Genomic DNA, 20761 nt, shown 5'->3' with positions numbered 1-20761 from the left:
TTAGTTGTCTGGGGCATGATTCCAGCCCCCTCATCCATGAGCATTTATCAGGAACTATTCAGTGGGGCCACATCAGTGTAAAGATAGCATAAATGAGAATAGCAGCAGACCAGGTGCTTGGTGTCTTTAAATTGAGTGTAAGATTGGTATTCTTCACAGGAACCCAGATGTCACACAACATGTGTTGTGGTTCATCTGACCATACAAAACACTTGCAGTGTAGATGAGCATACATAAATTGTATTAACTTGTGTACATTTACACACACACACATGCACACGTGTATGCATATGTATATTTTATGTATATATAAATATATATTATATATTGGAGGATATATATATATATATATATATATATATATATATATATATATCTGCATTTTTTGCACCCTCAGCACTCTTCACAGAATTTGAATCTTTTGTTTTCAGTGCTCATCAGTACGTTGCATGGATTGGATTCCAGACAGCCTTTTGTTTTATAAGCACCTTGCTCTAAAAAGGGGAATTAAGCTGCTATTGATCAGTTGCTACTTATTTTGATCAAAAAAGGGGCTCCATCTGGCAAGGTGCTGGGTCAAATCTTGGTGATTTAGCAAAGGACTGACTTAACTTTAAGCATTGCAAGTCTTACTGACTTCAGTGAGATTGCTCATATACTTAGTTAACCAAGGAGTTTCGAACTTTACTGAACTGGTCGTGTAAAACCTATTATTTCTCTGATACAACAGAAAAGAAGTCTCATAGGCTTATACTTTCTCCTCATTGAGCACAGGTAGTTTTCATTAGCATTCCTGGGAGTTATAGGCTCCATGATGCACTGCAAATATTCAGCTACAGGGAGGAAAGTGCATCATGGGATGTGTAGTCCAGCTGTGGAGTGGGACCCATAGACAAGAACCGGGGCAGGATGAACCTGGAATTATGACTCCTATGAGATGTTATGGTGGCCCATGAAAAGTCAGATGGCCATGTGCCATAAGTTCATTTCAATGAACATTATTTTCCAATGGGAGAATCTTCTGTATTGTTTTCACCAGCCCAACTGTCACTACTGCAGTCCAACAGCTGAGCAGGAACTCGGAAGTTGGAAATGAAGGGTTGAAGGGTCTGCCTGTGATCCATTCTGACTTTGTCCAAGCCACTCCAGCTCTCCACCCTTTATTTCATATACATGTAATATGAAACTAATAACAGAGACCTACCTGATAGTGTTGTAGGCCCCAGAGCTTTTAAAATGCTTTGAACTCCTTGGAGAAAAGATATTATATAAATGTAAACTATTATTATCACTAGTGCTGTTGTTATTATTATTCTTATTTACTTGATATGTAACCAGAGTACAAAGTGTTTTAATTCAGCCTGCAGCTACATTCTTGCTTATTGCTCACCTGTATTCCATTATGGCACATCCTGACTCTTTGGCTGGGCCCACATGAGCAGGGGTGTGCCTTTATAACAGCACAAAGGGGCCCCAGTGCACACCCCTGCCCATGTGCTTTGCAGGGGAATGCATTGTCTCTCTGCTCCACGTGCTGTGGGAGGGCAGGGGGAGGCTGACTGGGACACAGGGTGCCTCAGCAGGGGCTAGCCATCCCCTGTGCTGAGGCACCCTGTGCCTCAGTCAGCTGGGGAGTGGCACGTGAAGATGGGGGAGTAGGCAGCCCAGAGCTGCCTGCTTCTCCATCTCTACATGCTGCCAAGTCCCCATGCTGAGGCACTCTGAGCCCCAGCCAGCTGCTCCCTGTCTGTCTGGGGTGCAGTGTGCCTCGACATGGGGAAGCACTACAGGCAGCCTTGGACTGGGGAGCCATGGGCTGCCTTCTCCCTCATTTTTGCATTTATGCTGGCCAAACATTTGTCCTGCACTTGCCACTTTGCTATGGTTTGCACTGCTTTTTTTCCAGGTTTTTTTTTGCTACCAGGAAATCCCAGTAGCAAACTTTGACCTGGGGCTGCAAATTAGCAGCACTAAGTACTGATTAATGTACAACTCATGTGGTTTGTGGCACTGCAAAGAGGTTCGCAACACCACAAACCACACGTGCCTGCATGTCTAGATCCAGCCTTTATAACCACTAAGCAGTCAAAGCTTTGGTGACTTCCTCTGAAATGGTGAAACAGAGCTATTAGTCTAGGAGTTGGTGGTGTTCAGGCCTGAAGTCTATGACATGCAGGATATGGAGGGTACCCTGCTAATCAGCCAACATACCCACCAGAGTGGAGTTCCATCATGATCTACTTTAGTCCACGTCCACTGACCAAACTTTTGAGACATGGAGGAGAACACAATTTCCTGTAAGGAGTTGGAAAATAATTTGTATCCATTTCCTTTTCCCAGTGCTACACCAAAGAGCTTGTGACCACCCATTTGGTGAGCAAGCTAGGAGCTCATCTGTCAACCCTGTTTCTTTTGCTCTAGGGACTTCATAAATGGTAATCTCCCATATGCATGTATTGTATATGCACTGTTTTATAGTAGTTTTATATGGCAAATCTAGGATTTTGAAAAGCGGGGGTGCACATGGTGTGCGCCATCATCACTATAACATGATGTATATTTCTCCCCAGTTAAAAAGAAACTAGAACCTTTACTAATATGCCAGGGGCCTAGTACTATATTACTCAGTTTAAGGTGAAAGCAAACATAAATATAACTTTACTGAAATGTTTACTAATTTGCTAGATCAGCCATTCCCAAACTCTGACAGATTGCTCACCACCAATTTAAAATTATATAACCTTAAGTACCATCAGCAATTTTTTCAGTTCGTACCACCAGCAAATTTTTGTCCTATAAAGGTATTATAATAAATCTGGTAATGTGTACCACCAACAGGTTGTCTGCATACCACTGGTGGTATGTGTACCACAGATTGGGAGCCGCTGTGCTAGATAATATATTAAGTTTTAAAAATGCAAGAAATTAGGCAACAAAGGTTAAAATAATCAAAAGATTGTTTCATTAGTTCTGTAGTCATTTTAGTTAAATGTACATTGTTTACTTGATTTATAAAATTAATCTAGTCTTCCTGTACGTCTTGACAGTGCCTCCAATACTCTCAACCATATTACTACATCTGAGTTACAGTTTTTAGTTAGAGCTAAAAAAAATCTTTAGGGCTGTGAAATAGAAGGGAGAGATTACCAGGAATGGCTAACAGACAGCAAAATTGCAGAACAAAAGATAGTTTGAATAGTAGAACATCAAGACATTTAAAAAGGAGAGAAAATCATTAACACCTATGGAAGGGAGAGATATTATCAGGTTGATTATAAGGAGGCATGAATAACCTTTTCCCTGAATTTAGTGTTCAGGGTGGGGCCAGTAGACCAGTTATACCACAGCCCTGTAAAAGTGCTGTGCTTCAGTGAATACAACTTCCAGTTGACCACAAACAACCAGTCACTAGGAGAGTGAAGGTTTTAGCTCTCTGGAGGGTATGTAAAAAATCCCCCAACCTGTAGTGTTAGATGCAGTGGGTTAGTTAAAAATAAGATTTAAAAAAATAACGAATACAGTCTGAGGCTTTGCAAAGCTCACCAGAAACATGGTCCAATGTCTTTTGAAGTCTAAAGGAGTCCATTGATTTTAATGGGCTAAATAGGTTCACCATGGGTTTAGTTACAGTGAACTAAAATTAAATATATCTCTCTAAGGAGCTTGCTTTCTCCCTCTAATCCTTCCAGACACCTCCTTTCTCCAAGCATCTCTCTTGGTACAAGTCCATGATTACTGAAAGGCACTACTGATTTTGAAACAGCTCATTAAAAAGGGCAGGAATCATTTAGTTCTTAAACTGCTCTCAGTATTAATTCTGCTCCATAATATGAAAAATTCATGGATTAGAACCTATCATCTGATTAGAAACTGCAAACTAAAAAGAGATGTTTTGTGACAAATTCTGTTTCCCCATAAGAGTGATGGAGACATGAGAAATATATATTTCCTGTTCATAAAAATTGTTATTATGATTTATCCAGAGCTTCTTTTTTCCCAGTGAAGGCAAAGGGGTATCTAACTAAAGAGGTCTTATTCAGTGCCATAGAACTAACCTTTGGGAGTTGACTAGCTTAGTTAACTGCAGAGTGGGTGCATCTACATGAGACGTTTACAGTGGTACTATTAGGGCAGAGTAAACTAATGAAGTCCTCTGTAGGATAGTACTGCCACGCACAAGTACTATCCTACAGCAGAATTATTTACTCCACCTCAATGCCTGTATAGACATTTACAGGGCTGGCTGGGGAACAAGGGTGCTTCAGTGTGGGAGCTGCCTGCTGGCTAGCCCTGCACTGCAGCACCCTTGTGCCCCCACCAGCTTCTTCGCAGCATATGGAGCCTGGTCGGAGGAGCCCTGGGCTGGCCAGCTGACCCCTGGATCCCTGTGCCAGCTACTGCTGCTCTGCCCTGGCTCAACACTCTCAGATAGTGTTCCCTTTAAGCTGTGTGGTGTGTGCAGCCATGCTCATGCTTTGCTGCCAGGAGTGCTTGCATGGCCACATACACTGCACAGCTTAGAGGAAAAGCTGGTCCCAGGCACACATGCAAACGTGGCACCTGGGAGCAATAAACTCTGGCATGAAGTGCACTGGAGTTTATTCAGCCACCCTAAGAGCACATGTAGACATGACCAGTAGGTAGTTGAGAAAATTTACGCTGAGGAGACTAAGAGAACTTGTTAGTTTTGAGTTGCTCCATATTCTGTTGTTCCTTTACTTTTTTAGTTTAGTCTCTTTTTTAAAATCATGGGGAAATGAAATGTACCCTCTTCCTGCCACCTTCTGCTTTAATGTCATATTCAGACAGAATATTTTAAGTAAAAAAAGATCAGGACTTGCAAAGGCTGTCTGCTGTGTTACACATTTGGCTTTTCCCTACCCATGCTTGCTTTGTTAAGCCTGTAGCTTGTTTTCCTGCTGTTTATGGTGTTAAATATCTGATTGTAAAATATACAGAACGTGCAACTCAGCCAACCTAGTGGAATGAACATTTTCCCCTGAGCTTCAGGCAACTGAGTGGAACAAAAAGGGGAGGCTTTCAGATATGGGCAAGTGTTTAGGAAGAGGAAATGCTGACTCAAAGGAGCACTCCCTTTGATCTCATGGCAATCCATTTTTGCTGGTCAACCCAGCATCTAGACTCTGAATTTGTTCTCAAGGTATAAATCCTACCTTTTTCCAACATGACCATGGCAGGGTCATGGCACAACAGGGATCAGCTGATTTCCAGGAGCCCAAAATAGGGATCTGTATTTTCTGTGCATCCTAGAACAGGACCACACTAGCTTATGGTTCTTTGAAAGGGATGAGCAGCATGGACCTCCCAGTTTTCCACGATTCAGGGTGAGGGGGAGGCAAGAGGAAGAAATTTTCTTGGAGCCTCTTCTAGCTCTCGGGCTTCTTTTAGTGCACAACCTTCTCCTTCCTAGATGAGTTACTTGTGGTTGCACCTTCAGAAGCTTGGAACAAATCCCACAACTTTCAGACTGATAGCTTCAAACAAGCCTGTAACTCATAAAAATGTAGAGGTGTTGTTTATGTGAACAAATTTCTGTCAGCATCACTTGGTGTCTGTCAGAGAGTCAGCTCCTTACTGTGCATGGACTGTGAGGCCGGGGATAAATTTAGAGCGAATTTTCCATTGAAAGTCCTGTTCTGGCCTTATCATCAGAATAATTTTGTATACATCCTCTGTAGCCAGAGAAACTTTTAGATTTGTGTTGGCAAAGGTGTAGTAAAAAGTAAAAGGCCAAAACATTTTTGAGACAGCTCACTGAGTTGGCTAGTCTTCCATTTATCACACAGTGGTAACATTTTGCTTTTCTCTGTCTCCAGAGAGTGAAATTCCCCTCATAAGGGCTTATCTACTTGCTCGGGTTGAACTTCCATTGTGGCATTACTGATTTCCTTGAAGTGGTACAAATTGCTGGGTAGACATTATTTTAGGTTAAATCAGTTTGGCTAAAATAAATTGTGAGATTTAAAACTTACCTGAAAAACCGCCAGTCTGAAACCTATACAAGGGTATTCCCACTGGGGTTTCCACTGGTTGTAGGTATCGTCACGCTTAAATGGTGAAAAGTGGTGTGTCAGCAAATCCTATGCCATCGTGCTTTTTCCAAGTCAAGGGCATAGGAGTAGGGAAGCCACATCCCTTGAACCTAAGATAATAGCACAATGCTGTGGCACATCCCCTGAAAGAATGGTTGTGGCTTGTCCATGCTGAGTGCACTTGTCAAAAAGGTCAGTGCGTCTCTGTAACCCTGAGAGGGTCAAAAGGATCACTGGGTCTTTGTAACCCTTTGTAACTATAACTTTACTCTGGATCCTCCTGGCTCAGTTCTTCCTTCCGTACTGGCCTATGAAGGGTTAATATCTGGGAATGCCTACTGGCCCACATGCCTGTGGTTTGGTAATGAATTTGGTAATAGGATTCTCAGTGTCATTAATGGGAAAGTTTTTAGTCAAGCACTGGAACCAACTTTTGGAGTCCAGAATAAGAATCCATAGCCATTTCCTCCCCCTTTTCTATAAAAAACTGCATTGCAGCAATTGTTGAATTGTCTGTTACACAGTAGTGGTGATTAATCACTGTTCTGGCAAAACAGTACAGTATGTGGAGTGAAAAGGACATTGCTAGAATACTTTTCACATTGCATTTTTGGCTTGCTTGCTTCATTTATGTTTTGAAAAGCTTAATAATAGAATACATTTCCCAGTTCCCTCTTTCTTTATGTCTAACTGCTTTTTTTTTAACTATGAGTTTTGTATGGTGTTTTTGTGAGCCTCACAAGGGATGGGTAGTAGAATGAGAGATCCATCACCTCCAGGAGATAGAACCTCAGTGGTTGGAAATTATCAAAACTCTGTCCTCCATCCCCCATACCATCCCCTCCCCCCCAAGCTCTGGTCATTCAGCAGTAGAGATCTCTCCCCACTGTAACCTCCTAGTTATGTTCATGGGTGTAAGATTTTGCCCTCTTGCGGCTGGCCTACAGATAGGATAAAAAAACTAACATTGGAAAAAACAAAAAAAAATCTCCCTTAGTTTTAATGGCAGAAACCTATATATTGTAGTCAAAAGACTAAGGCACCTATACACATGTCCAACACCTTAACTGAGTCTGCTGGAGGGTGCTAATTAGCACGTTCCAGTAGCCTCGGCATCATGTGTGTTCAGCGCCCCGTAGTTCAAAATGGTGGTTGGGGCACTTTAGCTAAATCTCATCAAAAGAGCTTTAGTTAAAGCACCCGTGCCACAATTTTGAAGTCTGGGGAAGCTGAGTACATGAGATATTGTGGGTACTTTAATTAGAGTGGCTCCTGAGAACCGCCCTAATTAAAGCATCCTCCCCCCACCCCCCACCCTGGAGCGTGTGTAAAGATGTCCCAAGCTTCTTTAGCAATAGGGGGAACTGGTAGTGCCTCAACTGTTCGCACTGCCTGACTCTTTCCACTAAGGTTCATGAAAACTCCTTCTTTTTTTTCGGAGAAGCTTTAACACTTTACATCTTCTCAATAGGGTTTGGTAAGAACACAAGAAGTGCTATACTGGATCAGATCAATGCTTCATCTAGCCCTGTATCTTGTCTCTGACAGTAGCAGGGGTGGCTGCTATACAGGGAGATCATTGAATCAGCTATCTCTAAAATGATCTATCTCCTATTCAATACCCTTCCTAGCATCCACCATTTGTTGGGTTAGAGCTTCCAGAAGAAACATCTCCAACCATTTTGTTCAATAGACATTAATAGAACTATTATCCATGAATTTATCTAGTCCCTTTTTTAATCTGACTGTGCTATCTTCCTCAATCACCTCCTGTGGCAAATTGGGCCACAGGTAATTGGGCCAGGAGAAAATCCTGGGTCTCACACAGTGCCTTTTATTCATTTTTTATGAAATGTTGTCCATGTCAGTTCAAGGTGCACACTTGAAGAATTATAATTTCTTTTCTAGTGTACTATCAGCACCATCCAGTCTATGTTTCCAGGAGGAGCATGCATGGCCAGACCAGGAAGAGCTGCTGCAGGAATAGGTGCTCCTACCTGCTTTAGGGTTATCAGATCACCCAAATGTAGGCAGGAACATATGCTCCTGCTGCAGGCCTTCCTGGCTAAACTCCTCATGAGGCACATGGACAGTTTCATCTGGTTGTGGTGAAAACAGTGACAGCAGCAGCTGTTGAAAAAGTTGTATCAAATGGTTTAGGCCCTACCTTGAGCACAGGATTGGACTAGATGACCTCTTGATGCCCTAGTTTTTGATGTTTCTATGAACAAGACCATGGGTGCCTCAACAGTGCAGCATTAAACCCCATAAATTGTAGTCAACCGAAAAAAAAAAATGAGAACCAGTGAGGTAAGCTGAGGAAGCACAACAGTGGTTCTCAACTGGGATGTTACCAAATTCAAAAAAGTTATGGAGGGATGCTCTGACTAAAAAGGTTGAGAACTACTGCCTTAATGTGTCCACTTCACATTTTTGCATATGCTGGGTGTATGGTGAGGTGTGTCCCTAGAGAAGCATATTTTTAGGAGAGATTAACTGTGAAAAAATTAAATGGGCATCCTGTGAGGTGGTGTGGGCTAGAGTAGGGGTTGACAGACTACAGCCTGTTGAGCTTTCACATCTGGCCCTTAGATGTGGGGATTTGGTGGCATTTCGCATGAAAGGGGCTTTCCCTGTGTTGGTGCAGCTGCAGCGGGATCCTACTGCCCACCTGCCTGTGACCCAAAATGGATCATTCCAGCCTGCAGCCAGAAAAGGTTGCTGATTGTTGGGCTAGAGGACTCATGAATGCTGAATATTGTACATTTGGACTTTTGTTTTCCTTAAAGGAAAGTCTCTGGGCAGTCTGGCCTTCTATTCCAACATCACTGAGTGGGATTTTCATTTGAAGTACTCTGTAAAGAAGGTGTTTTCTGTTCCCAGTGCTGTTTATACAGTTTTTAAGTAGCTCTGTAAGGCAAAAATGCACCAACAACATGGGCAGTAAGAGTTCACTTGGGTCCTGCTAGAACTGCAACCAACTCTCTGAACAACATAACCAGGGTTCTTCTTGTTTTTTCTTCTTTTGCCACCAGGATGCTTTCTTTTCTGGTTGCTCAGTGGCTGAGCATCATCAAAAAGGAACTCTCAGTTCTTCCTGGGCAGTGGCCTGGTCATTAGTTTGGTGTCTGATGATAGGGAAGACCAATGTTCAGATTCCCTCAAGAGGAGGTTGGCCTAAAACCTGGGTCTTCCAAGGCTCCCCTTTCCTCTAGTAGTGTTTCAGTCATTGACTGTAGGTCAAAAAATGAGAAACATGCCAGCAACAAGCAGTTTCTCATCACGTTTTTTCAGTTGACTACAGTGCATGTGGTTTAATGCTGCTGTTCATAATGGTGTTATTTATAACCATAGAAAACTAGGACTTCAAGAGGTCATCTAGTTCAATCCTATACTCAAGGAAGGACTTAAACCATTTGACAAAAGTGCTTGTCCATCCTATTCTTAAGAATATTGCAAACAATCCCTTCAAATAACTACCAGACACAATCCCAAAACATCAAAAATACCCTAACTTGTCACAGATAAAGCAGGCGGGTGAAGACACTGTCAATGACTTGTCGCTGCAAGGACAGAAAGTAGTTTTAAAAATATGCTGAAGATATCTATATTGAATCATAATGGAGCATAAATTAATTTATAATCTCTGGGGCAGCAATGTATCACTTCTGAGCAATGTATAGGGACAAACCTAGTCACATACAACAGAACTGTAGCTTCAGAAGGCATTTAACCATGTGCAGGCTAATCAAACAATACAGAATGTCATAGGGTGATGTAGATGCCTGAAAGCTGAATAAATGCCACTTTGTATCTTAGCAATAGCATAGAATTCTGCCCTATATGTCTAAGTGCAATCTTAGTCCACCCTGCTCAAGTCCCTGAAAAAATAATAACACATCTACTTTTGCAACATACCCCAATCTTAGCCTTAAGAATAAATCACAGAGGGTGTGTTTACATGTTGCCATATGGTGACATTGCTACAGCACTGTGCTTTACTACTTTCTTTTGGAAATACTATAGCACAGTGCAATACAGGTGGTTACTGCACTGTGTGTACAGTGGATGGTTAGATTTTTGCCTCTACGTCAAGTGTGCCACTACAGCAATCTTGCCCTGGGTGGGGTAGGGGAGGCTGCGGCCAGCACCTCAGCTGGCCCTAGCGGCCTTACCTGGGTTTCTGCGGCCCTCCTGGGGCTCCAGCAGTGGCAATCTGGGTGTGCAGAGCCTGGCTAGAAGCTGGAGCTTGGCTCTGGCTTGGCAGGCTCCCATTTCAGGCAGCACACACTGCAGCCACGTGTGCCATGCTGCTTTTTTCAGCCATGGGTTTTTTTGACACCAGGATCTTCCAATGTAAAAAAATCTCCACTGGGCTGCAAACCACATGTGCATGCTCATTTGGACATGCCCTTTGAAGCCAAAATATTATCTGTGACACCTACTAGATCAGGGATGGGCAAAATGTAGCCCGCAGACCAGATGTGGCCCACTAGGCCATTCTATCCGACCTGCAGGGCCCCTAAAAAATTTAGAAAATTAGTATTTATATGCCCCTGGCTGCCTGTCATACAGCCTTCGATGGCTTGCCAAAACTCAGTAAGTGGCCCTCTGCCTGAAATAATTGCCCACCCCTGTACTAGATGGAATACAATCTTGACCTGCATCTTAGTTAAAATTAATTTCAATTGCCCGGGTGACCTAAATCCTTGACATTACTTAATTTTTGAGTGTTCCACTTTGCAATCTTAATAATGTCCTTGTAATATATTTTCTACAAAAAATGCTGTTATTTTATATGGTGGTAACACACAGGTGTCCCTGATCCACTGTTCTGAGCATTATCCAAATAGCCAACAAAGAGCAGGCTCTTTTCCCAAGGAGCTTATAAACAGTGTCTGGTAAATTCTTAGTTGCTGTGCCCAGGATTCACTTACATTACACCACATCTTCTCCATTTGGCAGTGATGAAAGTTGTTGCTTTTGAAAGTTATGATCCTGAAAAGATCAGTGCAAATTTATCCCACATTTAGTTTCACTGGGCATGTCTACATGAGATATTTACTGTGCAGTTGACTAATTAACTGTGTAGTACACATCTCAGTGCCTACACACGCGCCTCTATTAGGGCACACAAAATGAATAATCTCCACAGCAGGGTAGTACTTGTAAATATAAATACTACCCTGCTGTGAGTTTTTTCATGTACAGAAGCACATATGTAGATACTGGCTGGCTGCCTGGGGCATAGTGTGCCTCAGTGTGGGGCTAGCCAGGAGGCAGTGCCTATGCTGAAGCACCCTCATGCCCCATCCAGCCCCTTCGCAGCACATGGAGCCTGGTCAGAGCATCCCTGAGTTGACAGCCTGACTCCCCGGGTCCCCTGACAACCCAGGCTATTCTGACCAGGCTCTATGTGCTGCTTATGAATAAACTCTGGAGCAAAATGCTCCGGAGATTTTTGCTCCCAGGCGCACATTCGAACAACCCGCTTGGGAGCAAAAAACTCTGGAGCAATAAACTCCAGAGTTTATTCGTGTACATTAATTGCATATGTAGATGTGCTCACTGAAGTCACATCAGAGAATCTAGGGCCAGATCCTTAGCCAGTGTAAATCAGCATTTCTCCTTTGAAGTTTACAGCAACTGAGGATCTGGCTTAATGTACAGTAACATCAAGACTAACATCAAAAGTGGCTACAACTGAGCCCATTGGAACTTGCTTTAAAGTGCATGGCTCACTGCTGGCTACAAAATACTCTAGTCTGTCTGCTCGGGGTTCTATGACCCTGTGGTTACACTGCTATCATTACCTGGGCTAGCTAGTTTAAACTTGGTTCAAGTATCTGAATCTGAGATTGAAGTCAGAAACTAAAACTACTCTCACCTTTTTGATGACGCCTGTAAGAGGAACTTCAAGTACATTCATACTGCTGCTGGCTTATACATGCTTCATTCTGTAGATACATAAAGGACTTCAAATTCTAGAGCTGTGAGCCTGGAAATGCAAGCATACTCCTCCGTTGCATTGTGACCTCGGTAATAATGCTTCTTCCCTGGGACAATTTATTTAGTAGAGGTGTGAACATGAAAGAACAGTTTCCCTATCAGATTCTGGAGTGAGCTCCCAGGGTTGGAAGATAGAAAAAAAACAGGATTTTCACTTGTAAACTGAGCAAACCTGGTGCAGAGCCAAGAAACACTGAATGTGGAGCTCCTGTGGGGCTATTTTAGTCACTTTCAGGGAAGGAACAAATTTGAAAGAAGAAGAAAATTAAAATAGATGATTAGACAAAGCTAAGCTAAGTCTGTGATTATGTGCTTCCCTGAAGTAGGCTGATGATTGTCACGGCTATTGCTTTTAAACAACTGCCCAACAGTAACTAATATTCCTGCTGTTTTGGTTTAATTTCTACTGCATATGTTTTTGTTCTGTAGAGAGGGCATAATTTTTGCTGTTGTTTGTTTAACTTTGCTTCTTAGAAAAAGTCAGTTTTGCACTACATAAGTTAATGAGTAAACTGTTTCATCATCAGTCTTTCTTTTTCTTTTTATAAACTGCAGCACATAAATGTCCAGTGGACCAGAGGGAGCAGTTGGAAGAAACCCTGCCTCTGATTTTGGGTCTGATATTGGGGTTGATTATTGTGATAACTCTTTGTGTGTACCATATCCATCACAAGCTGACAGCCAATCAAGTACAACTTCCTCGAGACAGATCTCAGTACAAACACATGGGATAGATGGTGGGATACATCAGAACTGACTGCTTATCAGGTAAAGGAAGCAAAAGCACTTTTTTTATAAATGAGGCCAAACTCTCTCTCTCTCTCTCTCATTCTCTCTCTCTTTCTCTCTCTCTCTCGGCACATAGTGTAATGGCCAAACAGAGATGGAAACACTCTTAACATTTCAAAGCTTAACGGGAGCGCAAAATCCAGTTTGCAAACACACATGGGGAATATCACTCCCAATATTCTGCCCTTCACACATGCACTGCACTCCATTCCTGTGTGTAGGGAGGCCAGATAGGGGAGTGAAGGTCCTTTTCTCAGAGTGGATTCAAGCAGCTCCGAGCTCCAAGCAGTAATTTAGTGTATTTATTATTAAGGGCCATATGCTGCATTCTGGCGTACCAGAAATTCCACTCAAGTCCATGAAAGCTCTGAAAGGAATCTAAGGTTGGTCCCAAAATGAATATTATATTTTGAAAAACTACAGGCCAGTGCCTCAGCTGTAAACTGGTGCATCTCTAGTGAAGTCAGAATTACTGATTTCAACCAGCTGAGTGACTGTCACACAGAGCTGGCCTTAGGGGTGGTTGAAGTGGGCAACTGCCCAGGGCACTGGGGTCAGGGTGGCGCTAGGAGGGTATTAGGGGGGCACCACATGCACAAACACACACACACACTCTGGGGGTTTTGTGATCACTCCTGGGCTCAGCGGCAGCTCCAAGTGGGTACACAGGCAGCAGTGGGCCAGGCTGATAACTGCCAGGTGGCTGCAGTGTGGTGGCTAGGGATGAGGATGAGCTGGAAATTGGGCCATCTGCCTGGGAAGCTGCGCTCCACTCCCCCTCGCCACTTGCCTCTGCCTACCTGGGGTGGGGACACACTGGGGAAGGGGCACCAAGGAGGGGCACCAAAGTACAAGTTCACTCAGGACGACATTTTCCCTAAGGCTGGCTTTGCTGTCACATGTAAGGTTGAGTGAGAAAAGTTGGAGGGGGTGGGGGGCTGCTGAATGATCCACACCTGAATTAAACTCCAGACCTGTGAATGCACAAAATATAGCGTGCCATGCTGCTGCAAGTCAATTGAGAATGCTTCTGGCTGGACATCCTGCACGTATCGTGATTGTCTTTGAAATGTTACATTGCTACCTGCAACCAAGGATTTCATAGCACAACAAAACAAAACTGTTCAAGTTACTATGCAGATTATTTCAGGTGTTATCTAGTGTAAGAGAAAATAAGAAAACCTGAAATCTATCAGTTCATGTAGAATGTTTTTTAAAACTAATTAAAATCTATAGGTACATAAAAATTAATTTGCCATCTTATTGTGTAATGACCTATGGTTTTCTATTAAGCACTGGACTGAAAGGAACCATAGTCATTTAGAAGACTCTGTGTAAGAATATTATTCTGCATGTAGAATAATATGAATTAGCTTTTATTTTGGCAGCATGTATGATACAATTGGTATTAAGAAGGTGTGATAATGGCTAGCTGTACTGTACTTTGTATGCTATAGCAAATGTCCATCTACTTTAACTGTTTTCTTGTTTGCACATTTTATAAAAACTAAGGGCCTGACCCCTTTCTCATTGTGGTGAATGGAAAGGTTCCCATTGGCTTCAGTGCAAATTCAGTAGGAGTCTGGCAGGCCTTAAATGAACATATTGTACAAACTTATACTTTTCTTATATTTACCTATTCTGAATGGCGACAATGGTATTATATCACTCTGAGAGTTCTCTACTGTAAATGATGTATTATGAGCCAAGAAATATATTCAGATGTTGAAACAACTTTGTTTGTGTGTTTCTTTTTAATAGGAAAAGTATATATAAGGTCATGAGAGCAGAACAAATTAAAGATGTAACACACAGCCACTTTAACATGTTGGGAGAATTGGGCTGCTATTATTATTGTTGTTGTTGCTATCGATGGCTGGATACAAACCCTCTCTGACTTGGTCTAGTCCTTTAATTCTTCCATCACTTCCCTGGTATGAATAGGACTAGTCAGAGTGCAAATTGCTGCTCAGTGTAAAGGTGAGCCCATTATGCATGACAGATAACATGCACATTGCATATAACAGGGGTGGGCAAAATACGGCCTGCATGCCAGATCCGGCCCACCAGGCTATTCTATCTGGCCCACGGGGCCCCTCCAAAAACACTTATTACTGGCCCATGGCTGCCCCTCTGAAAGACAATGGGAGGCGGGCTTTCAGAGGTCGTGCGCCATTGGACTGAGCGGGCTCTGTGCTTCCACCTCTGTGGGGCTCCTGGAACTCCACCTGGGAGCCCCATGTGGAGGCACCAAGCATGATGGCACATGACTGGACAGCTGGTGAGTGGAGAGGGGAGCTCCTGCCTTCAGGAGTTGGGGGTGGGGCTTCTGGGTGTGGGGTTTGTGGGTGGTGTGGACCCCAGTTTCATGGTGCATAGCCCTTGCTGTTGCTGGCAGCAGCAGCAGCAGGCAGTAGGCCCTCAGGGCACTCCTAGCTTGCTGCAGGCAGAGCCCCCTGGCAATGGGCTGGAAACAGACATGGGCAAACCGGGCAGCCACCTGGGGCCCAGACAGAAAGGGAGACTGAAAATGATAATTTTTTTTGTTGTCTGATTATTATTATCATTATCTCTGGTGATAATAAATGTAAATAGTAAATGTTTGCCTTTGGCCACCAGGAGTCTAGATATGGCACTGCCCTCATGGTGTACGACTCCAGCTGCATCCTGGGAGCTGCACATGGTGGTATGGAGCCTGCCTGGACTGGCCCACTGCTGTGTGCCTTCAATCCAGACTGGGCTGGATGAGGGGCTCCTAGCACTGCAGGTGGGAGCTGTGCATCATTGGGCTGGACCAGGCTGGATCCATGCCTACACATGGGGCTTCTAGCACTCTAGCTGGGATCTGCATGTGGTGGCATGGAGCCAGCCCAGTCTGACCCAAAGGTGCACAACTCCCTCCCGGTCCGCGTCTTCTTGGGCCAGGCAGGCTTCATGCCTCCATATGCAGCTCCCTGCTAGAGTGCTGGGAGCACGAAGTGGAGGCACAGAGCTGGCTCAGCCCAAACCGATGGTGCATGGCTCCTGCCTGCAGTGTCAGGTGCCCCATGTGCTGAAGGCATGGAGCTGGCCTTGTCTGATTTGAAGGTGCATGACAGTGGGATGGGTCAGGTGGGCTCCATGCCACCATGCGCAGTTCCTGGAATTCAGCTGGAGCTGCATGCTGCCCAGGGCCTCTGCCTGCAGTGGGCCAGGAGCACCCCAAGGCCTGCTTCCTGCTGCCTGCTGCTGCCACTGGCACCCCCCCACCAGCCCCTCCAACAGCTCATGCCCATCCCCCCCCGCTATATACCACCCTCCCACACATAATATACAAGAGTAAGACTTTATTTAGAGCTAGTATGCAATCACCCATATACACACTATGCAAACACAAGTAAATCAGGACAAAAATCATTTTTAAAAATAAAATTAAAATATGCTATAGTAGGTGTTTGAGTTTTAGTATATGATTTTTTTTCCTAGTTCCAGGATGACAACCCCCTGCCAAAAAGGAGTACTTCTGGGGGCAAATGGGGGCGGACAGTGGTAAAGGTCAGGGGTTAGAGGTGGGACTTCCAGTCTGAAGATGGCAACCCAGGGGCGGAGCACCTGTCATGGGGTGGGGCTACCCTTGAGGCCCTTGACAGCTCACCAAAAGTCATTAAGAGGCCTTGCAGATGAAATAATTGCCCACTTCTGGCATATAAACACATGGGCTCTGATTCAGTGTTGCCTTGCATTTTGTGAAGTCATGCATATCATTGCAAAGTGATGCCAAGTCAGAGTTGGGAATTCATTTTACAGCATTGTTAAGGTCATATACTTAGTTCAGGGGACCAGAGAAATGACTTAGTTGTATTTATGCTAAAAGATAAAGTAAAATTAATTATGTTGCATTAAGGGGACTGAGTGTCTTTGAAGGGATCTGTAGATCAAAGGTGAAGCCAACACCTGACCAACTAGCATGTCAGTGCAGTTGTGGATGAGCTGGAAGAGTAGGCATCTCATACTATGAAACAGAGAGACAGCTGTATTCTGCATGAGCTGGGGCTTCTGGAGGACATTCCTGTTTAGCCCCATGTTGAGCTAGAGATGACAGTCATGGATGACATCAGCAATATAGAATTCGAAATAAAAAGTCTGGAGACCTATAACCAGACACCATTGGCTTTTGCCCAATTTTGGCATTCTAGCAGCAGATGGGAACCAAAAAAACTCTTGCAAATTGCAGATTTCTTGCCTGAAGGGAGGACAAAATAGCTTCAATAGCAGAGGAGTGAAAACCCCTTTGGTAACACTCTCAAGATACATCCTTTGACCCACTAATGTCATCTCTGCCTTATTCAAATTCAGCTTCAGTGGGAACATTGACATGAGACACTTACTGTGGAATTTCCTAATTAGCTCCACAGTACATGTCTGTCTACACATGCCGAGCTCTTAGGCCAGAGTGAACTAATTAACTCTGCTGTAGGTTAATACTGCCTGATACAAGTATTATCTTATGGCAGAGTTATTTACTGTGCCACAATGCATGTGTAGATGGTGACTGGGGCTGGCTGGGGCACCAGGGTGCTATAGTGTGGAGCTGCCTGTAGCACTGAGGCTATGTGTAAACACTGCACTTGGGAGCAATAAACTCTGTTGCAATCTGTGCTGGAGTTTATTGCATTGTGCTAATTTCATATGTGGATGCACCCAGTCAGTCTGTTCTTGTCTATATCCCCTTCTTGGGCAGGACCCAGGGGATCAAAGAGATTGTATTTTCAAGTTCTGAGGAAACATCAAATTGCCTGAAAATGTTGCAAGGTTGTTGAGCAGAGAAGGGTAGTGATGGGGACCTTTCCATACAAATTGTGATTTGGGAAAAGAAAAACTAGAACCAGCCTGTCCCAAAGGTTTAATTTTGCAGTATAGTGCCAAAGAAGATGGCCACAGTGGCATTCTTAGCTGAGTCACCATCAAACCAATTTCATTGCTATGAGTCATTCTTGTGTCCTCCTTTGCCCTATGGCTGCATATAAAGTTCATAGAATCATCGAAAATGTGGGTTGGAAGGGACCTCAGGAGGTCATTTAGTCCACCCCCCTGCTCAAAGCAGGACCAGCCCTAATTTGATTGTCCCAGCCAAAGCTTTGTCTAGCTGGGTTTTGAAAACCTCGAAGGATGGAGAGTCCACAACCTCTCTGGGTAACTTGTTCTCATATTTTACTACACTCCTAGTGAGAAAATTATTTCTAATATCTAACCTAAACTTCCCTTGCTGCAACTTGAGACCATTGCTCCTTGTTCTGTCACCTGCCATCACTGAGCGCAGACTAGCTCAGTCCTCTTTTGAACCCACCTTCAGGTAGTTGGAGGCTGCTATTAAATCCCCCCTCAGTCTCCTCTTCTCTAGACTAAATAAGCCCAGTTCCCTCAGTCTTTCCTCATAAGTCACATGTCCCAGCTCCCTCACTATTTTTGTTGCCCTCCGCTGTACTCTCTCCAATTTGTCCACATCCTTTCTGTAGTGGGGATCCAAAACTGCAGATGGAGCCTCACCAGTCCTGAATAGAGGGGAATAATCACTTCCCTTGACCTACTGGCAACACACCTACCAATGCAGCCCAGTATGCCATTATCCTTATTGGTAACAAGAGCACTTTGTTGGCTCATATTCAGCTTATTTTCCACTGTAACCCCCAGGTCCTTTTCTTCAGAGCTGCTGCCCAGCCATTGATTACTACTCTCTGACCCTGATGCTCCAGCCAGTCTTCTATTCACCTTACACTCCATTCATCCAGCCCATACTTCCTTAGCTTGCCTGCAAGAATGTTGTGGGAGGCTGTATCAAAAGCCTTGCAAAAATTAAGGTACACCACATCCACCCGTCTCCCCACATCCACAGAGCCAGTCACCTCACCATAGAAAGCAATCAGGTTAGTCAGGCATAACTTGCTGAATCCATGCTGCCTATTCCTAATCACATTCTTCAGCTGCTACTGTCCTTGTGGCTTTGCCTTCTGGCTTTCCAAAGTCAAATGTACCTGCTGTGTGGTCACGGGTGACTGGTGCCTCCCGAGTCTGGCGGGGCACCTGCAGAAGCCGGCAGTAGCATTGGCGGCGGGACGAGGCTGGTGAGCACCCACAGAAGCTGCCACTGACATCAGTGGTGGGACAGCTCTGTCAGGGGGCCCCTCTAATCGTTGGAATATATTGTAGTAAATCCTTGCAGCACAGCTGATTTACAACCTGGCTGATAAGAGGAATAGTCAAGGCTGTCATTGGCTATAACTAGAATGGGAAAGAGCTATTTAAAAAAAATTAGAATCCAGCATGGCTAAAAGGCCCCAAGGCCCTGTTGGCTATGGGAGCTGAAAGCACTGAAGAGGAAATGAAGCTTGTGCTTATGTAGCTACATTTGAGGTTTCTGCCATTCTCCAGGTTCCAGCTGAGTTACTTACCTCGTTCTTTCCCCTTCCTGTAGTGCCAGCGTTGTTAGCTACCTATCCTGTTCTTTTTACATGAATGGTGCAGAGATACCCTCCCATCCTTGCATGTTTTATTCCATGTGTCCACTCTGCTGCTTACTTCCCTTTTGTTGTCATTCTTCCAGCCAGAAATGGGCATCATACTGAAAACATCTGCTCAGTTATTTCACATCCAAGCTTAAAAAGAAAAGCAAACAGATAAACTGCAGATGCCAAATGAGCCCCTCAGCCATCATTCATCTTCTTTACAGCACACTTCAGTGAGATGGCTTTAGGCATCCATTGCCACTGGGGGCAGGTGATGCATAAGAGGGCCTTCCCTGCCAGAGCTGCAACACAAAAGCACTGTGCATTTCGAGCCTCTGCTTTCTATTCCAATCATGTTTCTATGCAGCACTTCCTCTTGCAGCAGGAGCAGGAAACTACCTTCCAGTGTTCCCACACTGCATCTGGGGCTGAGGTTCAGCTCCACCAGAATGCCACTGGAGCGACGTTCCCTTGACCCTTCCCTGCTCCTCCTCCTCCTTGTGCGGTGGGGCTCTAGTCTTCCCAGTTCTCTAAGAGCAGTGGGAAGGAGGAGAGATGGAAGAATACAGAAAGGAAAGAGTGTGTGTGCTCATGGGTGAGAAAGAAGGGAAAGAGTGGAGGAGAAAAGGGAAGCAAGACGCTGAAGAAGAAGGGAACTAAGCAAAGAAGTTATAGACTTGGCAGGGGGTGGTGCTTTTGCCTCCTAGAGAGTTACGGGTCTTTGACAGCACTAGAAGTAATCAATACACAGCGGGGAGAGGGTAGTGGGAAGCTTGGAAGGATTGAACTAAAGTAAGAGTGACCAATCTGAGGCACAGGTGCCACAGGTGGCACATGCATCGTCTGTATGTAGCACATGGCAGATTGGGAAGAGGAAAGGCAGCCCAGTGGCAGATAGGGCAGGAAGTAGAAAGCAAGGAAGGAAATCAGGCAGGGGGTGCAGGGCAGGATGGAGAAAACAGCATCAGATCAGGTAGGGAGGCAGCACAGGGCTAGGATGAGAAAGCAGAGTAGCAGATTGAACAGGGGAAAGGGATTAGAGTGGCACTTGCAGGGGTTAATCTGTGGCTCACCTGCCAAAAAGTTGCCACAACCTGATCTAGAGTATGACTGGACTATTGGAATTAAGCCCAAATGATCTGAAATTGATCAGGAAATAGGGACCCACCATTTATTACTGTGACAGAATACAGACTCACGTGGCTGTAACGAGTGACTGTTTCTTGTGAGCTTTCCACCTGTTTTTCTTTTCCCACTCTCCTCAGCCACAGTCTCCTGCTTTCATATTTGCCTTGAAAAGCCTTGCTTACTCAGTTATTTTATGGTTTATACTTACTGCTAAGCCAGTTGCCTTAAAAAGAACAACTCCCCTCATTCCTAGGACAGCTGAGGTGGAAGCCTTAAGAAATACACACAAGGCACGTCTAC

The 20761-nt window shown here is 44.3% G+C and overlaps 1 protein-coding gene across 1 annotated transcript in view; it reads left to right on the top strand.

Annotated features, from left to right (window-relative positions):
* Positions 1-14585, top strand: part of LAMP5 (lysosomal associated membrane protein family member 5) — a 31690-nt gene extending 17105 nt beyond the window's left edge. Inside the window, exon 6 of the mRNA XM_059724286.1 lies at positions 12618-14585. Within this exon, the coding sequence (XP_059580269.1) occupies positions 12618-12796 (179 nt within the window). The 3' untranslated portion in view covers positions 12797-14585. The remainder of the gene's footprint in view (positions 1-12617) is intronic.
* Positions 14586-20761: the final 6176 nt, after the last annotated feature.

Source organism: Alligator mississippiensis, chromosome 1, assembly GCF_030867095.1.
Source record: "Alligator mississippiensis isolate rAllMis1 chromosome 1, rAllMis1, whole genome shotgun sequence".
Lineage (NCBI taxonomy): Eukaryota > Metazoa > Chordata > Crocodylia > Alligatoridae > Alligator > Alligator mississippiensis.
Note: the sequence above shows the minus strand (reverse complement) of the source record. Positions and strands in the feature narration are given on the sequence as shown.